At 42.4% G+C, this 25,644-nt stretch overlaps 1 protein-coding gene across 1 annotated transcript in view; it reads left to right on the top strand.

Moving 5' to 3' along the window:
* NTSR1 (neurotensin receptor 1) overlaps window positions 1-25,644 on the top strand; it is a 216,735-nt gene that overhangs the window by 116,769 nt on the left and 74,322 nt on the right. Inside the window, exon 2 of the mRNA XM_066585862.1 lies at window positions 25,076-25,277. Coding sequence (XP_066441959.1) covers window positions 25,076-25,277 — 202 coding nt within the window. The remainder of the gene's footprint in view (window positions 1-25,075; window positions 25,278-25,644) is intronic.

A 25,644-nucleotide genomic window follows, 5' to 3' on the forward strand; every position in this document is an offset into this window, starting at 1 on the left:
GCTCCAATGTACAAGAATATAACTACTATAATACTGCCCCCTATGTACAAGAATATAACTACTATAATACTTCCCCTATGTACAAGAATATAACTACTATAATACTTCCCCTATGTACAAGAATATAACTACTATAATACTGCCCCCTATGTACAAGAATATAACTACTATAATACTGCCTCCTATGTACAAGAATATAACTACTATAATACTGCCTCCTATGTACAAGAATATAACTACTTTAATACTGCTCCCATGTACAAGAATATAACTACTATAATACTGCCTCCTATGTACAAGAATATAACTACTATAATACTGCCTCCTATGTACAAGAATATAACTACTATAATACTGCTCCCTATGTACAAGAATATAACTACTGTAATACTGCTCCAATGTACAAGAATATAACTACTATAATACTGCCCCCTATGTACAAGAATATAACTACTATAAAACTTCCCCTATGTACAAGAATATAACTACTATAATACTTCCCCTATGTACAAGAATATAACTACTATAATACTGCCCCCTATGTACAAGAATATAACTACTATAATACTGCCTCCTATGTACAAGAATATAACTACTATAATACTGCTCCCTATGTACAAGAATATAACTACTGTAATACTGCTCCAATGTACAAGAATATAACTACTATAATACTGCCCCCTATGTACAAGAATATAACTACTATAATACTTCCCCTATGTACAAGAATATAACTACTATAATACTTCCCCTATGTACAAGAATATAACTACTATAATACTGCCCCCTATGTACAAGAATATAACTACTATAATACTGCCTCCTATGTACAAGAATATAACTACTATAATACTGCCTCCTATGTACAAGAATATAACTACTTTAATACTGCTCCCATGTACAAGAATATAACTACTATAATACTGCCCCCTATGTACAAGAATATAGCTACTATAATACTGCCCCCTATGTACAAGAATATAACTACTATAATACTGCCGCCTATGTACAAGAATATAACTACTATAATACTGCCCCCATGTACAAGAATATAACTACTATAATACTGCCCCCTATGTACAAGAATATAACTACTATAATACTGCTCCTATATACAGGAATATAACTACTATAATACTGCCTCCTATGTACAAGAATATAACTACTATAATACTGCCCCCATGTACAAGAATATAGCTACTATAATACTGCCCCCATGTACAAGAATATAACTACTATAATACTGCCCCCTATGTACAAGAATATAACTACTATAATACTGCTCCTATGTACAGGAATATAACTACTATAATACTGCCCCCTATGTACAAGAATATAACTATTATAATACTGCCCCCTATGTACAAGAATATAACTACTATAATACTGCTCTCTATGTACAAGAATATAACTACTATATTACTGCCCCATATGTACAAGAATATAGCTACTATAATACTGCTCCTATGTACAGGAATATAACTACTATAATACTGCCTCCTATGTACAAGAATATAACTACTATAATACTGTCCCTATGTACAAGAATATAACTACTATAATACTGCCCCCATGTACAAGAATATAACTACTATAATACTGCCCCCTATGTACAAGAATATAACTACTATAATACTGCCCCCTATGTACAGGAATATAACTACTATAATACTGCCCCCTATGTACAAGAATATAACTACTATAATACTGCCCCCTATGTACAAGAATATAACTACTATAATACTGCTCTCTATGTACAAGAATATAACTACTATAATACTGCCCCCTATGTACAAGAATATAACTACTATAATACTGCTCCTATGTACAAGAATATACCTACTATAATACTGCTCCCTATGTACAAGAATATAACTACTATAATACTGCCCCCTATGTACAAGAATATAACTACTATAATACTGCCCCCTATGTACAAGAATATAACTACTATAATACTGCCCCCTATGTACAAGAATATAACTACTATAATACTGCTCCTATGTACAAGAATATAACTACTATAATACTGCTCCTATGTACAAGAATATAACTACTATAATACTGCTCCCTATGTACAAGAATATAACTACTATAATACTGCCCCCTATGTACAAGAATATAACTACTATAATACTGCCCCCTATGTACAAGAATATAACTACTATAATACTGCCCCCTATGTACAAGAATATAACTACTATAATACTGCCCCCTATGTACAAGAATATAACTACTATAATACTGCCCCCTATGTACAGGAATATAACTACTATAATACTGCCCCCTATGTACAAGAATATAACTACTATAATACTGCCCCCTATGTACAAGAATATAACTACTATAATACTGCTCTCTATGTACAAGAATATAACTACTATAATACTGCCCCCTATGTACAAGAATATAACTACTATAATACTGCTCCTATGTACAAGAATATACCTACTATAATACTGCTCCCTATGTACAAGAATATAACTACTATAATACTGCCCCCTATGTACAAGAATATAACTACTATAATACTGCCCCCTATGTACAAGAATATAACTACTATAATACTGCCCCCTATGTACAAGAATATAACTACTATAATACTGCTCCTATGTACAAGAATATAACTACTATAATACTGCTCCTATGTACAAGAATATAACTACTATAATACTGCTCCCTATGTACAAGAATATAACTACTATAATACTGCCCCCTATGTACAAGAATATAACTACTATAATACTGCCCCCTATGTACAAGAATATAACTACTATAATACTGCCCCCTATGTACAAGAATATAACTACTATAATACTGCCCCCTATGTACAAGAATATAACTACTATAATACTGCTCCTATGTACAAGAATATAACTACTATAATACTGCCCCCTATGTACAAGAATATAACTACTATAATACTGCTCCTATGTACAAGAATATAACTACTATAATACTGCTCCTATGTACAAGAATATAACTACTATAATACTGCTCCCTATGTACAAGAATATAACTACTATAATACTGCTCCTATGTACAAGAATATAACTACTATAATACTGCTCCTATGTACAAGAATATAACTACTATAATACTGCCCCCTATGTACAAGAATATAACTACTATAATACTGCCCCCTATGTACAAGAATATAACTACTATAATACTGCTCCTATGTACAAGAATATAACTACTATAATACTGCCCCTATGTACAAGAATACAACTACTATAATACTGCCCCCTATGTACAGGAATATAACTACTATAATACTGCCTCCTATGTGCAAGAATATAACTACTATAATACTGCCTCCTATGTACAAGAATATAACTACTATAATACTGCTCCTATGTACAAGAATATAACTACTATAATACTGCCCCTATGTACAAGAATACAACTACTATAATACTGCCCCCTATGTACAAGAATATAACTAGTATAATACTGCTCCCTGTGTGCAAGAATATAACTACTATAATACTGCTCCCTATGTACAAGAATATAACTACTATAATACTTCCCCTATGTACAAGAATATAACTACTATAATACTTCCCCTATGTACAAGAATATAACTACTATAATACTGCCCCCTATGTACAAGAATATAACTACTATAATACTGCCCCCTGTGTACAAGAATATAACTACTATAATACTGACCCCTACGTACAAGAATATAACTACTATAATACTGTCTCCTATGTACAAGACTATAACTACTATAATACTGCTCCTATGTACAAGAATATAACTACTATAATACTGCCTCCTATGTACAAGAATATAACTACTATAATACTGCCTCCTATGTACAAGAATATAACTACTATAATACTGCTCCCTATGTACAAGAATATAACTACTGTAATACTGCTCCAATGTACAAGAATATAACTACTATAATACTGCCCCCTATGTACAAGAATATAACTACTATAATACTGCTCCCTATGTACAAGAATATAACTACTATAATACTTCCCCTATGTACAAGAATATAACTACTATAATACTTCCCCTATGTACAAGAATATAACTACTATAATACTGCTCCTATGTACAAGAATATAACTACTATAATACTGCCTCCTATGTACAAGAATATAACTACTATAATACTGCCTCCTATGTACAAGAATATAACTACTATAATACTGCTCCCTATGTACAAGAATATAACTACTGTAATACTGCTCCAATGTACAAGAATATAACTACTATAATACTGCCCCCTATGTACAAGAATATAACTACTATAATACTTCCCCTATGTACAAGAATATAACTACTATAATACTTCCCCTATGTACAAGAATATAACTACTATAATACTGCCCCCTATGTACAAGAATATAACTACTATAATACTGCCTCCTATGTACAAGAATATAACTACTATAATACTGCTCCCTATGTACAAGAATATAACTACTGTAATACTGCTCCAATGTACAAGAATATAACTACTATAATACTGCCCCCTATGTACAAGAATATAACTACTATAATACTTCCCCTATGTACAAGAATATAACTACTATAATACTTCCCCTATGTACAAGAATATAACTACTATAATACTGCCCCCTATGTACAAGAATATAACTACTATAATACTGCCCCCTATGTACAAGAATATAACTACTATAATACTGCCCCCTATGTACAAGAATATAACTACTATAATACTGCCCCCTATGTACAAGAATATAACTACTATAATACTGCTCCTATGTACAAGAATATAACTACTATAATACTGCTGCTATGTACAAGAATATAACTACTATAATACTGCTCCTATGTACAAGAATATAACTACTATAATACTGCTCCCTATGTACAAGAATATAACTACTATAATACTGCTCCTATGTACAAGAATATAACTACTATAATACTGCTCCTATGTACAAGAATATAACTACTATAATACTGCCCCCTATGTACAAGAATATAACTACTATAATACTGCTCCTATGTACAAGAATATAACTACTATAATACTGCCCCTATGTACAAGAATACAACTACTATAATACTGCCCCCTATGTACAGGAATATAACTACTATAATACTGCCTCCTATGTGCAAGAATATAACTACTATAATACTGCCTCCTATGTACAAGAATATAACTACTATAATACTGCTCCTATGTACAAGAATATAACTACTATAATACTGCCCCTATGTACAAGAATACAACTACTATAATACTGCCCCCTATGTACAAGAATATAACTAGTATAATACTGCTCCCTGTGTGCAAGAATATAACTACTATAATACTGCTCCCTATGTACAAGAATATAACTACTATAATACTTCCCCTATGTACAAGAATATAACTACTATAATACTTCCCCTATGTACAAGAATATAACTACTATAATACTGCCCCCTATGTACAAGAATATAACTACTATAATACTGCCCCCTGTGTACAAGAATATAACTACTATAATACTGACCCCTACGTACAAGAATATAACTACTATAATACTGTCTCCTATGTACAAGACTATAACTACTATAATACTGCTCCTATGTACAAGAATATAACTACTATAATACTGCCTCCTATGTACAAGAATATAACTACTATAATACTGCCTCCTATGTACAAGAATATAACTACTATAATACTGCTCCCTATGTACAAGAATATAACTACTGTAATACTGCTCCAATGTACAAGAATATAACTACTATAATACTGCCCCCTATGTACAAGAATATAACTACTATAATACTGCTCCCTATGTACAAGAATATAACTACTATAATACTTCCCCTATGTACAAGAATATAACTACTATAATACTTCCCCTATGTACAAGAATATAACTACTTTAATACTGCTCCCATGTACAAGAATATAACTACTATAATACTGCCTCCTATGTACAAGAATATAACTACTATAATACTGCTCCCTATGTACAAGAATATAACTACTGTAATACTGCTCCAATGTACAAGAATATAACTACTATAATACTGCCCCCTATGTACAAGAATATAACTACTATAATACTTCCCCTATGTACAAGAATATAACTACTATAATACTTCCCCTATGTACAAGAATATAACTACTATAATACTGCCCCCTATGTACAAGAATATAACTACTATAATACTGCCTCCTATGTACAAGAATATAACTACTATAATACTGCCTCCTATGTACAAGAATATAACTACTTTAATACTGCTCCCATGTACAAGAATATAACTACTATAATACTGCCTCCTATGTACAAGAATATAACTACTATAATACTGCCTCCTATGTACAAGAATATAACTACTATAATACTGCTCCCTATGTACAAGAATATAACTACTGTAATACTGCTCCAATGTACAAGAATATAACTACTATAATACTGCCCCCTATGTACAAGAATATAACTACTATAAAACTTCCCCTATGTACAAGAATATAACTACTATAATACTTCCCCTATGTACAAGAATATAACTACTATAATACTGCCCCCTATGTACAAGAATATAACTACTATAATACTGCCTCCTATGTACAAGAATATAACTACTATAATACTGCTCCCTATGTACAAGAATATAACTACTGTAATACTGCTCCAATGTACAAGAATATAACTACTATAATACTGCCCCCTATGTACAAGAATATAACTACTATAATACTTCCCCTATGTACAAGAATATAACTACTATAATACTTCCCCTATGTACAAGAATATAACTACTATAATACTGCCCCCTATGTACAAGAATATAACTACTATAATACTGCCTCCTATGTACAAGAATATAACTACTATAATACTGCCTCCTATGTACAAGAATATAACTACTTTAATACTGCTCCCATGTACAAGAATATAACTACTATAATACTGCCCCCTATGTACAAGAATATAGCTACTATAATACTGCCCCCTATGTACAAGAATATAACTACTATAATACTGCTGCCTATGTACAAGAATATAACTACTATAATACTGCCCCCATGTACAAGAATATAACTACTATAATACTGCCCCCTATGTACAAGAATATAACTACTATAATACTGCTCCTATATACAGGAATATAACTACTATAATACTGCCTCCTATGTACAAGAATATAACTACTATAATACTGCCCCCATGTACAAGAATATAGCTACTATAATACTGCCCCCATGTACAAGAATATAACTACTATAATACTGCCCCCTATGTACAAGAATATAACTACTATAATACTGCTCCTATGTACAGGAATATAACTACTATAATACTGCCCCCTATGTACAAGAATATAACTATTATAATACTGCCCCCTATGTACAAGAATATAACTACTATAATACTGCTCTCTATGTACAAGAATATAACTACTATATTACTGCCCCATATGTACAAGAATATAGCTACTATAATACTGCTCCTATGTACAGGAATATAACTACTATAATACTGCCTCCTATGTACAAGAATATAACTACTATAATACTGTCCCTATGTACAAGAATATAACTACTATAATACTGCCCCCATGTACAAGAATATAACTACTATAATACTGCCCCCTATGTACAAGAATATAACTACTATAATACTGCCCCCTATGTACAGGAATATAACTACTATAATACTGCCCCCTATGTACAAGAATATAACTACTATAATACTGCCCCCTATGTACAAGAATATAACTACTATAATACTGCTCTCTATGTACAAGAATATAACTACTATAATACTGCCCCCTATGTACAAGAATATAACTACTATAATACTGCTCCTATGTACAAGAATATACCTACTATAATACTGCTCCCTATGTACAAGAATATAACTACTATAATACTGCCCCCTATGTACAAGAATATAACTACTATAATACTGCCCCCTATGTACAAGAATATAACTACTATAATACTGCCCCCTATGTACAAGAATATAACTACTATAATACTGCTCCTATGTACAAGAATATAACTACTATAATACTGCTCCTATGTACAAGAATATAACTACTATAATACTGCTCCCTATGTACAAGAATATAACTACTATAATACTGCCCCCTATGTACAAGAATATAACTACTATAATACTGCCCCCTATGTACAAGAATATAACTACTATAATACTGCCCCCTATGTACAAGAATATAACTACTATAATACTGCCCCCTATGTACAAGAATATAACTACTATAATACTGCTCCTATGTACAAGAATATAACTACTATAATACTGCTCCCTATGTACAAGAATATAACTACTATAATACTGCTCCTATGTACAAGAATATAACTACTATAATACTGCTCCCTATGTACAAGAATATAACTACTATAATACTGCCCACTCTGTACAAGAATATAACTACTATAATACTGCCCCCTATGTACAAGAATATAACTACTATAATACTGCCCCCTATGTACAAGAATATAACTACTATAATACTGCCCCCTATGTACAAGAATATAACTACTATAATACTGCCCCCTATGTACAAGAATATAACTACTATAATACTGCCCCCTATATGCAAGAATATAACTACTATAATGCTGCCCCCTATGTAGAAGAATATAACTACTATAATACTGCTCCTTTGTACAAGAATATAACTACTATAATACTGCCCCCTATGTACAAGAATATAACTACTATAATACTGCCCCCGATGTACAAGAATATAACTACTATAATACTGTCCCCTATGTGCAAGAATATAGCTACTATAATACTTCACCTATGTACAAGAATATAACTAGTATAATACTTCCCCCTATGTGCAAGAATATAACTACTATAATACTGCCCCCTGTGTGCAAGAATATAACTACTATAATGCTGCTCCCTGTGTGCAAGAATATAACTACTATAATACTGCTCCTATGTACAAGAATATAACTACTATAATACTGCTCCCTATGTACAAGAATATAACTACTATAATACTGCCCCCTATGTACAAGAATATAACTACTATAACACTGCTCCTATGTACAAGAATATAACTACTATAATACTGCTCCCTATGTACAAGAATATAACTACTATAATACTGCCCACTCTGTACAAGAATATAACTACTGTAATACTGCCCCCTATGTACTAGAATATAACTACTATAATACTGTCCCCTATGTGCAAGGATATAACTACTACAATACTTCTCCTATGTACAAGAATATAACTAGTATAATACTTCCCCCTATGTGCAAGAATATAACTACTATAATATGCCCCCTATGTGCAAGAATATAACTACTATAATACCGCCCCTTATGTACAAGAATATAACTACTATAATACTGCTCCTATGTACAAGAATATAACTACAATAATAGTGCCTCCTATGTAAAAGAAGATAACTACTATAATACTGCCTCCTATGTACAAGAATATAACTACTATAATACTGCCCCCTATGTACAAGAATATAACTACTATAATACTGCCCCCTATGTACAAGAATATAACTACTATAATACTGCTCCTATGTACAAGAATATAACTACTATAATACTGCCCCTATGTACAAGAATACAACTACTATAATACTGCCCCCTATGTACAGGAATATAACTACTATAATACTGCCTCCTATGTGCAAGAATATAACTACTATAATACTGCCTCCTATGTACAAGAATATAACTACTATAATACTGCTCCTATGTACAAGAATATAACTACTATAATACTGCCCCGTATGTACAAGAATATAACTACTATAATACTGCTCCTATGTACAAGACTATAACTACTATAATACTGCCCCTATGTACAAGAATACAACTACTATAATACTGCCCCCTATGTACAAGAATATAACTAGTATAATACTGCTCCCTGTGTGCAAGAATATAACTACTATAATACTGCCCCCATGTACAAGAATATAACTACTATAATACTGCCCCCTATGTACAAGAATATAACTACTATAATACTGCTCCTATGTACAAGAATATAACTACTATAATACTGCCCCTATGTACAAGAATATAACTACTATAATACTGCTCCCTATGTACAAGAATATAACTACTATAATACTGCCCACTCTGTACAAGAATATAACTACTATAATACTGCCCCCTATGTACAAGAATATAACTACTATAATACTGCCCCCTATGTACAAGAATATAACTACTATAATACTGCTCCCTATGTACAAGAATATAACTACTATAATACTGCCCCCTATGTACAAGGATATAACTACTATAATACTGCCCCCTATATGCAAGAATATAACTACTATAATACTGCCTCCTATGTAGAAGAATATAACTACTATAATACTGCTCCTTTGTACAAGAATATAACTACTATAATATTGCCTCCTATGTACAAGAATATAACTCCTATAATACTGCTCCTATGTACAAGAATATAACTACTATAATACTGCTCCCTATGTACAAGAATATAAGTACTATAATACTGCCTGCTATGTACAAGAATATAACTACTATAATACTGCCCCCTATGTACAAGAATATAACTACTATAATACTGCTTCCTATGTACAAGAATATAACTACTATAATACTGCCCCCTATGTACAAGAATATAACTACTATAATACTGCCCCCTATGTACAAGAATATAACTACTATAATACTGCCCCCTATGCACAAGAATATAACTACTATAATACCGCCCCCGATGTACGGGAGGGAGCTCAGAGCACTGCTCCCGGCTCTTCCAGCCTCCCCCACTGCGGAGACAGACGATGTATATCGGCTGGGCGTAAAAACCCAACTGATATATGTTCGTCTGACTCCAGCCTTATTGAATAAAACTCCCCAAAAAAGCCCAAAACACATAATAAATATTACCGCGTTTGTAACAACCCAGAGAAAGAAAACATCTTGTTATTGATCCCTCATGGTGAACGCCATGAAAATAATTTTTAAAACTAATGCCAGAATTGCTATTTTTCTTTTGTTCTCCTCCCCAAAAATTGTTCTGGGTCGTAAAATGCGGTGATGCAGTCCGTTGTTTTTTAATGTGTTTTTGTTGTGCAAAAGTAGTAAAAAAAAAATTTTAAAACCTTTATAGGCAGAAATCGTGCCGATCAGATAAGAAAGCTGTTGTGTTATTTCTTTTGGATGGGGAATGCCGTAAAAACAAAACCTAAAAAAAAAGGTGGGCTTTCTAGACAGTTTTTTTCCATCCCCCCCCCAAAACATGTAATAGGAGTTCTACAACACATTATATGTACCCCGGAGTGCGGCTATTAAAAAGCACAACTCATCCCACTAAACAAGCCCCCATACGGCGATGTCTACGAGTTATGGCTCTTACAATACGACAATTAAAATTGATTGGTCTTTAAGGCTCAAAATAAGTCGGTCACTAATGGGTTAAGTACCAGTCTCTTTCTGAAGAGTTAGGAACAGATGCAGCAGAGCTGAGTGCGTTATCTCACCATTGCAGCGGATACACATATCACTCCCAGACGCCTTCAGTCGGCGAATCTTTCATCTGACTCTCTGATGAGAACAAAACAGGTTATTAAAACTCCGATACGATACACAGAATGGATCCTGCGGGGAAGACGCTTTTCTTCTCAAAACTCACGCTGAACGCTCGCGGTTCCGCCTCCAACCAAAACCATTGATCTGAGCGCATCTGGGAGTTTGTTTACTATCTCAAGATGAACCGCCGTGTTGTGAAAAACAGGATTTCATTACCGACAGGGGAAGCTGGAAGGTTTTATGGTGTATGAAAGCTGACAAGAAGCGCAGAACTGAGGCGGGCGCTGGTAATTGGGGGGTATAGATGAGTGTATTGGGGTCACAGAGGGAGAGCCGGGACTTGTTGTACTCTATAGGGTCATCTGTGTTAGGGCTCATTCACACGAGGGTATTTGTGCTCCATAATATGGATTGCTGAAATTGCATTCATTTGCATTGGGGTATTCAGACCAGTTTTTTTCACTAGCATGAAAAAAACGAAAACGCAGCATGTCCTATCTTGGTAAACTGTAAATGCAGAGTCCGAGGAGTTGGCCCCCGCCTAGGACACAGCGGGGATTAGTTGTAGGTAGAGATGAGCGAACGTACTCGTTCAGGGCGATTTCGCAATCGAGCATCGCTTTTTTCGAGTAACTGACTACTTGGGCGAAAAGATTCGGGGGGCGCCGGGGGTAAGCAGGGGGTTGCAGAGGGGAGTGGGGGGGGGGGGGAGAGCTCCTCACTGCTATACCCCGCTCCACCACGCCGCCCCCCGAATCTTTTCGCCCCAGTAGTCAGTTACTCGAAAAAAGCGGTGCTCAATTGCGAAATCGCCCTAAATGAGTACGTTCGCTCATCTCATCAGTTGTAGGCCTTGTTACGGTAGCTCTACTGTCTTCCACCCTGAGGGTAGCCAGGGACACGTCCAACAGGGCCGCGGGCAGGCTATTAAAGTGTGGGTAACCGGGGACTTGGTTACCTGGTTTCTTCTGTTGGATTGTCACGGGTGACGTCACTGTTCCTTCCTCTGTGGCGAGGCCAGGTTATAAAATAGTCAGTCCCCACACAGAGTAGTTGAAAACAAAGCCAGGAACAGTCAGCAATGTTGCTTTACTTAAACTACAGTAATAGTTCAAAAGTACATAAGTCCAATATAGCACGGCTATAGATGGAATTAGTCGTGAGACAGGGAGGCAGAACACATGAATATCATGCCCACAGTCCTAGTTATCTGTGTAGCTCCGTTCCTGGAAAATCACACACTCTTTTCTTTCCAGACTCTCAACCTGTCAACAGTCACTTGTCAAACACTTCTCAATGCTGCATGGCAAACTCCTCTTGCTCACAAGGGCTTGTAGTTATCCCGTGGTCTCCTGAGATCAGCTAAGTCCAAGGGAGACGGATGATACCTTTCAGCCTCCTCTATTCCTAGTAACTCAGGCTGCCTGTCCACAGGTGTTGCAATATCCCGAGGTGGATCTCCGCCACCAGGGAGCAGGAGCCAGCTGACGGATCTCCACGGTGAGCCTATCTGACAGATAGGCTCACCGCGGAGAATCCCGGCAATTCGCAGCATGCCTCGATTTGCCGCCCGTGAGCGGAGAATCGCTATGATCCTCGGCTCATGGACAGGGTGGGCTGCGCTTTCCATAGCGTTGCTATGGAAAGCGTTTCCTGCGGCCGGATTATTGCCGCTGGGAATGCAGGTCTGTGTGTCAAATTCCATAGAGAAAAGTTGTGGCTGGGAGAAGTTGTCATGACGGCCTGGGACAGATATAGAAGAAAAGGGAATCTGAACTCCAGTCAGAGAGGACATCACCTGTGATAACTGGATATAACAGTACTGTAATTACTTATATGATCTACAAAACACCTGTGTAGAGCTGGTATCTACCATTATATGGTCACTGTATGTGCCATTGCAGACTTACTGCTGCAAACAGGGCCCACTGAGACTCTGTTACCCAAGGGCTGGCATAAACCTGGAGCCGGCCCAGCTTCTAGGGTCGCCTATGCAGTGAAATCGCAATGACTGTACCGCTGGCCCCCCTTTCTCCCACTCAGGGATTTCTTTCTATTGTCTTCAACACCCGGCACGAGCCAAATCTCCATCATATTTAATTAACACTCATATAAACCAATTAATCCAGCAGCAATTAACCAGTGAAGTGGAGTCTCTGTTGGAGCAGCGGCGCACACGTCTGGCCTGCTAATGACCGGAGAGGCATGAAACCTGCGTCCTGTGATTGATCGTTCACGAGTTTTTCATTTAATTAACTGGATCCTACAGAAGTATCGACCATTCATCTCCATTTACTTGTGATATTAATTTCATATTATCATCTCTGTCCCTTCTGGCCGCTCGGATTAATGCACAGAGTTCATAATATTGTCACCCGGCGCTGTTGTAATGGATGAGATTTGATACTTATCGGATGAGGTCTAGCGAAGCGCGCTGTAATGCAAAACGGCCGTCCCCTCGCATCTGCATTCCACAGCCGTGCGTCGCATGCTTGTACATTGGACAAAGGACATTTGATTGTACTCCGGCGAGACCCGCATCTACTTTGACTGTGCTGGTTATTTGCAGAGCAGCACCAGGATGGTGCATCTCACGTATTACAAACGGCTGCCGGATACATTGTTACAGCAGCACTGGCTTTCTGTTTTCAGCTTTAAAGCAGGCTGGGACAAGGCGATTTGGTGCCCCAGGCAGATTTGTCCATATGTGCCCCCCACCCCATCTGCAACCCCCGGAATCAATTAAAAGTCACCATAATCTCTAATGCAAGCAGGGGCTGGACGGCAAAGTTTAGCCTGGGGGGAGGGGGATCATGTGCCCAGCACCCGCCCATGAGTAGGGGCTCATCCTTAAAGAGGTATTCCCCTCTCAGGACCTTATCCTGTCTCAGTCTGCCGGCCGCCGAATACTTTAAGGGAAGCAGTCAAACATCCTGTGCCATTTCTGTAACTCCTAAAAGTAAATACACCGCATAGCACAGAGTAACTTGTGAGATATGGACACAGTGTCGCTCGCTCCGCTACACTGTGTGTAACTTTCATTCACTTCTATGGGAGTTAGGGAAATAGTATAGCACAGGGGGCTTTACTGTGTCCATAATACCGGGCCACCTCTGGGAGTTTGGGTTTGGTGGCCAGCAGGGTCAAGACAGGGTAAGGTACTGAGATGGAAATACCCCATTAACTTGTTTATCTCCACCTGCAGCAGAGGTAATGGAGATTGAAGCTGCAATGGGCTGTATGAAGATTATGGACACTCCCACCAGTGTAAAGTTTTAATGATGATCTGATGCTAAGATTGAGAGCTAGAATTACTACATAGATACAGTAGCGGAAACAAGCTTATTTCATACAGTACCAAAACCAAGCTAACCACATAGATGCAAAACCAGAACTGAGCTTACTACATAGATACAATACCAGAACCGAGTGTACTAAATTGCTACAATACCAGAACTCAGCTTAATACATACATATGATACCAGAACAGAGCTTACTTTATAGATACAATACCAGAACCAAGCTTATTATATACATATGAGAACAGAACCAATTTTTCCACATCGATATGTTGCCAGAACCATGCATTACCAGAACCAAGCTCATTACATAGATATGAGAACAAAAATATGCGTATGTTTGCTTCTGCGGGAATAAAAATACATTGGCTACCATTGTAAGACCTCCTTCATTTTTGAGCGTGCCTCATTGCAACTTATTTTATTAGTCTATGAACGAGGCTTTTTCTCATGCGTACGGCGCATTTTACTGTATTTTTTGTGCATGCAGGGCATATTCATTTGCGCGCAGAAGACAGACACGCCCTGATTCAAATGGCTATTCAGCCATAGAGTTCTAGAGGTGTTCTTTTTGTCATGGAATTGCACTGTGTACATATTGGCACACCTCCCATAGACTTCTATGGGGATCTATGGTACGCAAATGTCTAAAAAAAATACAGCAGCTCTGGTTATTTTTGTGCACGAAAAAATGGAAACGTTGTGCGAACCTATGGATATCAATGGTTTCTATTCTGTGCCAATACACACGCAAAGATCTGTTTTTTTTCTGACAATGTTCATCGTGCGGGATAAAGAATGCATTACTTCTATGCATTGCAGATTTCTTTCTTTTTTTATTATAAATATGGGGAAAGGGTTTTTTTTTTAACTTTTGCTAACTTTTATTTTTAATAATTAGTTAAACTTTCTTTAAACTAATTTTTACATTTTTTTAGTCCCTATAGGGGACTCGAACTTTCAATCGTTTGATTGTTCATATAGTATAATGCAATATCATAGTATTGCATTATATCACTAGCTGACAAGCAGTCTAGCAAACCATGCCACGCAATCAGGGTATTTAAATGCCACAGACAGAATTAAAGGGGTTGTCCCGCGCCGAAACGGGTTTTTTTTTTTTCAACCCCCCCCCCGTTCGGCGCGAGACAACCCCGATGCAGGGACGTAAAGAAAGCTTACCGGAGCGCTTACCTTAATCCCCGCGCTCCGGTGACTTCAATACTTACCGCTGAAGATGGCCGCCGGGATCCTCTGTCTCCGTGGACCGCAGCTCTTCTGTGCGGTCCATTGCCGATTCCAGCCTCCTGATTGGCTGGAATCGGCACGTGACGGGGCGGAGCTACACGGAGCCTGCATTCTGCACGAGCGGCTCCATTGAAGAGAGCAGAAGACCAGGACTGCGCAAGCGCGGCTAATTTGGCCATCGGAGGGCGAAAATTAGTCGGCACCATGGAGACGAGGACGCCAGCAACGGAGCAGGTAAGTATAAAACTTTTTATAACTTCTGTATGGCTCATAATTAATGCACAATGTATATTACAAAGTGCATTATTATGGCCATACAGAAGTGTATAGACCCACTTGCTGCCGCGGGACAACCCCTTTAAAGGTTTAACAACTGTGATCAGCATTCATGATGATTGCAGCTGTCGCGGGTAGGTGTCAGCTATCAAACACAGCCTGCATCTGCCGTGTGTAGAGCAGGCCCAATCTCAAATCTTGCTCTATACAAAGTCCACACACCCATGATGTAAATATACGTTCTGGGGCATGAAGGGGTTAAAATAAATATTCAATCTGGTGACTTAATTTTCTTTTCTTCTCCATTTGACCCAGAGCATCCTGGCAATTTCTCCCAAAGACTTCAGAGTTTGCTGGCAAAACATCTTTGGCCATCGGCATAGCTATAGTGGGTGTAGAGGTCACACTCGGCCCCCGGGAGCCTTATGGGGCCCAAAGGCCCCACTGTCACAAAAGACACCAGTATTATAAACGACGCATGGTAGCTGGAGGGCCCAGATCAGACTAAATGATTCAAAGACGCCCATGGCTAGATCTGGCCCATAATGAATATAGCCTCAGTCCTACCTCAGACCAAAACATTAAAAAAAACCTACTAATCCTCACTCCTATCCGGGCTTTCCTCCACTGCTGATGCTGCTCCAGTCCTCTGGGACCTTCTCTGCTGTGGGAGCGGTGTGATGTCCTGATGTGTATGCACACTGCGTCCTGCCATGGCGTTGCTCAGAGCGGAGGAGGACCAGTTGAGAGCAAGGAGCAGTGAGCAAGACAAGCCATGGAAACACTCAGTGTATAGAATATTAAGTGTTACAAAAAGAACTTAGTAATACAATTGGGCCCCCCCGCCAACCTGCCCTCATCTACCCCTCGTCCCGGCCCTGCGTTGGAGATTAGGTGTCACTTTTAATTCAACACCTTCTTTTAGGGGGATTAGCCGTGCCAGTCTTATTTGGGGTTATGCCTTGTGCATCAAGCTCTTTTGCCCCCCCTTATATTGTAACGCCACCAGCTGGACATAAGAAAGTAGTCAGTTTTCCCAGTACTCACGTACCCCCAGGACTTACAGTGGGGGCAACTTATGTAACAAGTAGACAGTTGGATGAGCAATAATATGAAGCACATATCAGCACTAGTAGGTAAAGATTTAAGAATAGGAAGTGACTAGAGATGAGCGAGCGTACTCGCTAAGGCGAGTACATGACCTCTCGTCTTTAGAGACGAGCGGGCAGGTACTCGAATAAGGCACTACTCGCTCGAGTAGTTTGCCTTAGCGAGTATGCTTGCTCATCTCTAGAAGTGACCAATAGATGACAGGAACAGAACAGTGATGGTAATCAGATGGTTGAACAAATGCACGACGGTAATAGTAATTGCCTAATTAAGCAGGCTGAATGGTAAGGAGTAGATCGATGATGTTGAGCAGATATATAGAGATGAGCGAACGTACTCGTCCGAGCTTGATACTCGTACGAGTATTAGCGTGTTCGAGATGCTCGTTACTAGAGGCGAGCACCACGCGATGTTCGAGTTACTTTCACTTTCATCTCTGAGACGTTAGCGCGCTTTTCTGGCCAATAGAAAGACAGGGAAGGCATTACAACTTCCCCCTGCGACGGTCAAGCCCTATACCACCCCCCTGCTGTGAGTGGCTGGGGAGATCAGGTGTCACCCGAGTATAAAAATCGGCCCCTCCCGCGGCTCGCCACAGATGCATTCTGACAGAGATCAGGGAAAGTGCTGTTGGTGCCGGAGCTGCTGTAGGGAGAGCGTTAGGAGTATTTTAGGCTTCAAGAACCCCAATGGTCCTTCTTAGGGCCACATCTGACCATGTGCAGTACTGTGGAGGCTGCTTTTTGCAGTGTTGCACTTTTTTTTTTTTTGTATATCGGCCGTGCAGAGCATTGCGTCCAGAGCATTGCGTCCTGCAGTAATTTTACATAGTTCAGGGACAGTAGTGGTGGTGAGGCAGGGACAGTGAAAGACATATCCAGTCTATATAGGCAGTGGGCTTTTCCCAAAAAATTTGGGAAAATAAATCTATTTGGGCTGCTTGTGACCGTCCTGAGTGTACTGCGTCTCTGCTGGGGGTAGTTGTCCTAATTCATACGCAGCCAGCTAAGTGTTACAGCAGGCTTGCGCAAAATTCTTTCCTGGCTCTGCTGTGCGTTCCGGAAGCGAAGTCAGCCTCCAACCACAGGCCAATAAGCGGCACATTTAATTACAGCATTCAGTTTCTGCACTACTGGTAATACAGCATGCTGAGGGGTAGGGGTAGGCCTAGAGGACGTGGACGCGGGCGAGGACGCGGAGGCCCAAGTCAGGGTGTGGGCACAGGCCGAGCTCCTGATCCAGGTGTATCGCAGCCGACTGCTGCGGGATTAGGAGAGAGGCACGTTTCTGGCGTCCCCAGATTAATCTGACAATTAATGGGTCCACGCGGTAGACCTTTATTAGAAAATGAGCAGTGTGAGCAGGTCCTGTCGTGGATGGCAGAAAGTGCATCCAGCAATCTATCAACCACCCAGAATTCTGCGCCGTCCACTGCTGCAACTCTGAATCCTCTGGCTGCTGCTCCTCCTTCCTCCCAGCCTCCTCACTCCATTACAATGACACATTCTGAGGAGCAGGCAGACTCCCAGGAAGTGTTCTCGGGCCCCTGCCCAGAATGGGCAGCAATGGTTCCGAATCCTCTCCCACTGGAGGAGTTTGTCGTGACCGATGCCCAACCTTTGGGAAGTTCCCGGGGTCCGGGGGATGAGGCTGGGGACTTCCGGCAACTGTCTCAAGAGCTTTCAGTGGGTGAGGAGGACGATGACGATGAGACACAGTTGTCTATCACTCAGGTAGTAGTAATTGGAGTAAGTCCGAGGGAGGAGCGCACAGAGGATTCGGAGGAAGAGCAGCAGGATGATGAGGTGACTGACCCCACCTGGTTTGCTACGCCTACTGAGGACAGGTCTTCAGAGGGGGAGGCAAGAGCAGCAGCAGGGCAGGTTGGAAGAGGCAGTGCGGTGGCCAGGGGTAGAGGCAGGGCCAGACCGAATAATCCACTAACTGTTTCCCAAAGCGCCCCCTCGCGCCATGCCACCCTGCAGAGGCCAAGGTGCTCAAAGGTCCGGCAGTTTTTCACTGAGAGTGCAGACGACCGACGAACAGTGGTGTGCAACCTTTGTCGCGCCAAGATCAGCCGGGGAGCCACCACCACCAGCCTCACCACCACCAGCATGCGCAGATATATGATGGCTAAGCACCCCACAAGGTGGGACGAAGGCCGTTCACCGCCTCCGGTTTGCACCGCTGCCTCTCCCCCTGTGCCCCAGCCTGCCACTGAGATCCAACCCCCCTCTCAGGACACAGGCACTACCGTCTCCTGGCCTGCACCCACACCCTCACCTCCGCTGTCCTCGGCCCCATCCACCAATGTCTCTCAGCGCACCGTCCAGCCGTCGCTAGCGCAAGTGTTGGAGCGCAAGCACGCCGCACCCGCACGCTCAAGCGTTAAACGTGCACATAGCCAAATTGATCAGCCTGGAGATGCTGCCGTATAGGGTTGTGGAAACGGAGGCTTTCAAAGGTATGATGGCGGCGGCGGCCCCGCGCTACTCAGTTCCCAGTCGCCACTACTTTTCCCGATGTGCCGTCCCAGCCCTGCACGACCACGTCTCCCGCAACATTGTACGCGCCCTCACCAACGCGGTTACTGCCACGGTCCACTTAACAACGAACACGTGGACAAGCACAGTCGGGCAGGGCCACTATATCTCCCTGACGGCACATTGGGTGAATTTAGTGGAGGCTGGGACAGAGTCAGAGCCTGGGACCGCTCACGTCCTACCCACCCCCAGAATTGCGGGCCCCAGCTCGGTGGTGGTATCCACTAAACCACCCTCCTCCTCCTCCTCCTCCTCCTCCTCCGCAACCTCTGACTCGCAATCAAGATGTGTCAGCAGCAGCACGTCGCCAGCAGTCGGTGTCGCGCGGCGTAGCAGCACAGCGGTGGGCAAGCGTCAGCAGGCCGTGCTGAAACTACTCAGCTTAGGAGAGAAGAGGCACACGGCCCACGAACTGCTGCAGGGTCTCACAGAGCAGACCGACCGCTGGCTTGCGCCGCTGAGCCTCCAACCGGGCATGGTCGTGTGTGACAACGGCCGTAACCTGGTGGCGGCTCTGCAGCTCGGCAGCCTCACGCACGTGCCATGCCTGGTCCACGTCTTTAATTTGGTGGTTCAGCGCTTTCTGAAAAGCTACCCACGCTTGTCAGACCTGCTCGGAAAGGTGCGGCGGCTCTGCGCACATTTCCACAAGTCCCACACGGACGCTGCCACCCTGCGCACCCTGCAACATCGGTTTCATCTGCCAGTGCACTGACTGCTGTGCGACGTGCCCACACGGTGGAACTCTACGCTCCACATGTTGGCCAGGCTCTATGAGCAGCGTAGAGCTATAGTGGAATATCAACTCCAACATGGGCGGCGCAGTGTGAGTCAGCCTCCTCAATTCTTTACAGAAGAGTGGGCCTGGTTGGCAGCCATCTGCCAGGTCCTTGGAAACTTTGAGGAGTCTACCCAGATGGTGAGCGGCGATGCTGCAATCATTAGCGTCACCATTCCTCTGCTATGCCTCTTGAGAAGTTCCCTGCAAAGCATAAAGGCAGACGCTTTGCACTCGGAAACTGAGGCGGGGGAAGACAGTATGTCGCTGGATAGTCAGAGCACCCTCCTGTCTATATCTCAGTGCATTGAGGAGGAGGAGGAGGAGCATGAGGAGGATGAGGAGGAGGGGGAAGAGACAGCTTGGCCCACTGCTGAGGGTACCCATGCTGCTTGCCTGTCATCCTTTCAGCGTGTATGGCCTGAGGAGGAGGAGGAGGATCCTGAAAGTGATCTTCCTAGTGAGGACAGCCATGTGTTGCGTACAGGTACCTTGGCACACATGGCTGACTTCATGTTAGGATGCCTTTCTCGTGACCCTCGAGTTACACGCATTCTGGCCACTACGGATTACTGGGTGTACACACTGCTCGACCCACGGTATAAGAAGAACCTTTCCACTCTCATACCCGAAGAGGAAAGGGGTTCGAGAGTGATGCTATACCACAGGACCCTGGCGGACAAACTGATGGTAAAATTCCCATCCGACAGCGCTAGTGGCCGAAGGCGCAGTTCCGAGGGCCAGGTAGCAGGGGAGGCGCGGAGATCAGGCAGCATGTACAGCACAGGCAGGGGAACACTCTCTAAGGCCTTTGACAGCTTTCTGGCTCCCCAGCAAGACTGTCTCACCGCTCCCCAGTCAAGGCTGAGTCGGCGGGAGCACTGTAAAAGGATGGTGAGGGAGTACGTAGCCGATCGCACGACCATCCTCCGTGACGCCTCTGCCCCATACAACTACTGGGTGTCGAAGCTGGACACGTGGCCTGAATCGCGCTGTATGCCCTGGAGGTGCTTGCTTGTCCTGCGGCTAGCGTCTTGTCAGAGAGGGTGTTTAGTGCGGCTGGGGAAATCATCACAGATAAGCGTACCCGCCTGTCAACCGAGCCTGGATTTCCCCAGACTTCTCTTCTCCACCAGCGGACAGCAGCGATACCTAAACAATACGTAGGCTGCACCCGCGGATGGAAGCATTGTTCTCTTTCACCATCAAAAACGGGGACCTTTTAGCTTCATCAATCTGTGTATAATATTCATCCTCCTCCTCCTGCTCCGCCTCCTGAAACCTCACGTAATCACGCCGAACGGGCAATTTTTCTTAGGCCCACAAGGCTCAGTCATATAATTTTTGTAAACAATTTTTATACGTTTCAATGCTCATTAAAGCGTTGAAACTTTCACCTGAACCAATTTTTATTTTAACTGGGCTGCCTCCAGGCCTAGTTACAAATTAAGCCACATTAACCAAAGCGATTAATGGGTTTCACCTGCCCTCTTGGTTGGGCATGGGCAATTTTTCTGAGGTACATTAGAACTGTTGGTACACCAATTTTTTGGGGCCCTCGCCTACAGTGTAATCCAATTAATTTTTTGCCCACCTGCATAAAAGCTGACGTTACATCAGCTGTGCTGGGCACTGCAATGGGATATATTTATGTACCGCCGGTGGCTTCCTGGCACCCACCCATGCTGTCAGTCCACACGGAGTTGTAACTGCATGTGTCCACTTCTAAAGAACCCCAGTCTGACTGGGGCATGCAGTGTGGGCCGAAGCCCACCTGCATTAAACATGACATTACCTCAGCTGTGCTGGGCACTGCAATGGGATATATTTATGTAGCGCCGGTGGGTTCCAGGGAGCCACCCATGCTGTCAGTCCACACGGAGTTGTAACTGCATGTGTCCACTTCTAAAGAACCCCAGTCTGACTGGGGCATGCAGTGTGGGCCGAAGCCCACCTGCATTAAACATGACATTACCTCAGCAGTGCTGGGCAATGCAATGGGATTTATTTTTGTACTGCCTGTGGCTTCCTGGGACCCTCCCATGCTGTCGGTCCACAGGGACTTCACAATAGGGAGTTGTACCTGCCTGTGTCTACTTATAAAGAACCCCAGTCTGACTGGGGCATGCAGTGTGGGCCGAAGCCCACCTGCATTAAACATGACACTACCTCAGCTGTGATGGGCAATGCAATGGGATATATTTATGTACCGCCGGTGGCTTCCTGGCACCCACCCATGCTGTGGGTCCACAGGGACTTCACAATAGGGAGTTGTACCTGCCTGTGTCTATGAATTAAAAACCCCGGTCAGGTTGGGGCATGCAGTGTGGGCCGAAGCCCACCTGCATTTAATCTGACGTTAGCTCTGCTGTCCAGGGCACTGCAATGGGATACATTTATGTACAGCCGGTGGGTTCCAGGGAGCCACCCATGCTGTGGGTGCACACGGAATTCCCATTGTGGAGTTGTACCTGCCTGTGACTATTTATAAAAAACCGCGGTCTGACTGGGGCATGCAGACACCTTGACAGAATGAATAGTGTGTGGCACATAGGTTCCCCATTGCTATGCCCACGTGTGCAGCTCCTGATGCCGGTGGCACAGGATTATATTTCTCATTGCTTCTGTACAGCATTGTGGGCTATCGCCCCGCCCCTTTTAAAGAGGGTCGCTGCCTTGCCGTGCCAACCCTCTGCAGTGTGTGCCTGCGGTTCCTCCTCATGGCAGACGCACTTATAAATAGACATGAGGGTGGTGTAGCATGAGGGCAGCTGAAGGCTGCGCAGAGACACTTTGGTGTGTGCTGTGGACACTGGGACGTGCGCGCGGTGGGGGGGGGGCTGGGCAGCATGTAACCCAGGAGAAGTGGCAGCGGAGTGTCATGCAGGCAGTGATTGTGCTTTGTTGGAGGTAGTGTGGTGCTTAGCTAAGGTGTGCCTTGCTAATGAGAGCTTTTCAGAAGTAAAAATTGTTGGGGGGGGGGCCCACTCTGGCCGCTATTGTGGCTTAATAGTGGGACCTGGGAACTTGAGATGCAGCCCAACATGTAGCCCCTCGCCTGCCCTATCCGTTGCTGTGTCGTTCCCATCACTTTCTTGAATTGCCCAGATTTTCACAAATGGAAACCTTAGCGAGCATCGGTGATATACAAAAATGCTCGGGTCGCCCATTGACTTCAATGGGGTTCGTTACTCGAAACGAACCCTCGAGCATCGCAAAAATTTCGTCCCGAGTAACGAGCACCTGAGCATTTTGGTGCTCGCTCATCTCTACAGATATAACAAACTGACCCTAACTCTACCTTTCCCTAAAGGTGCATTTAGACACAAAGATGATAACCCAAAAGATGACCTTTGAGTGAGCATTTTTGCATAAACTACTACCGTACTTGGTACTAATGCCTACTAGCACCAATTAGTAGCGTGTGAGCCGCCGGGAGCTGTATTCAGGGGACAAATCACCCACTGTTCTCTAAATACATCCCCTTTGGTCTGCCACGAGGCTGACAGCTGAGATGATGTAATCATCGTTCGGCAGAAAAGTGAAAGATGGGCACATTTACACCCAACCATTGTCACTCAAAAATGGGCCTTTTGCTTTACCTAATATTATCCTGATGTTGACCCTAACACTAGATACCACTGTCCCTGTGTATTCGTAAAGATATCCCTAATGGGAACAACATCTGAAACATGGACCCTGACAAAGAATGAGGGGCACTAAGACCCAGACAGTAGAAGATCAAACTGACCTGAGCTAAGGAGACAACCTTGTTGAAGTCTGTGACCCCCAGCATTAGCTAACACGGAGAGCCAAGGAATGATGATCAAATGGCATAATACTCGGCTGAGGGCTATTGCCATTTTGTTTTAGTGATTAGAGGGTAAGCACCTGTGCCCTACAGCCCTACTTCTGACATGTCATTATGAAAAGTTTTCTAACAGAGCAGTTACTCTTTGAGACTTGTGGTGGCCACTAGGCTTGGCTGCTAGGACTCCTGTGGCATCCCCTTCAGCAAGAGTGGCAGATCTACCCTATGAGGCTACATACGTTGTACCCTAAATATGGCCCCATGTGTAAGGGTCTGTAAGGGCAGATTGAAAAGGGACAACCTATTTTTAAAAAATAATTCAGAAATAGGTTTAGAGCAGTTGTCACTTCCCTTCCCCCACTCTTCTTGTAAGCTCTTACAAAGAGCATTACTCAGCAGGGGGCAGCAATGAGTAAAGGAAAGCTATCCCCTCCCAGAGTAGAGAGGATATGATGCTTCTGGTCTTACTGGTTCCTTTCTGCTTCCTTTCAGGTTAACACCTTCCTCTCCTTCGTGTTTCCGATGGTCGTTATCTCCGTCCTGAACAGCATCATAGCCAACCAGCTCATCATAATGGTAAAGCAGGCGCACCAAGAAAACCAAGTGTGCACCATCGGTGGCCAGCAGACCGTCCTCAGCATGTCCATGGAACCTAGCCGCATACAGTCCCTAAAGCATGGCGTCCGAGTCTTGCGTATGTACTTTATGGTCTTTCACCCCAAATTCTTAAAGGGCTTGTACCAGAATTACAAATTAGCCCCTATACACGGGATATCCACGGGATAGGGGACAACTTGTTGATCGTGGGGGTCTGCTGAGACCCCCACCGATCCTGAGAACGGAGGTCCAGTGCCCCCTTCTTGTCACTGTGGGGAAGGGGGGGGGGGTCACTTCTCCCACCCACAGTGACGTCACTGAGAACAGGGCTCTAGCCGCACATGCACAGTCGGCGCTCCATTCATTTTAATGGGGCTGGCGGAAATACCCAAATGCTTGCCGCTCAGTAAGCCTGGGGGACCCCCATTTTTTGGATTGTGGTGGTCTCAGCAGCAAGAACACTA

Source organism: Eleutherodactylus coqui, chromosome 13, assembly GCF_035609145.1.
Source record: "Eleutherodactylus coqui strain aEleCoq1 chromosome 13, aEleCoq1.hap1, whole genome shotgun sequence".
In the NCBI taxonomy this organism is placed as follows: Eukaryota; Metazoa; Chordata; class Amphibia; order Anura; family Eleutherodactylidae; genus Eleutherodactylus; species Eleutherodactylus coqui.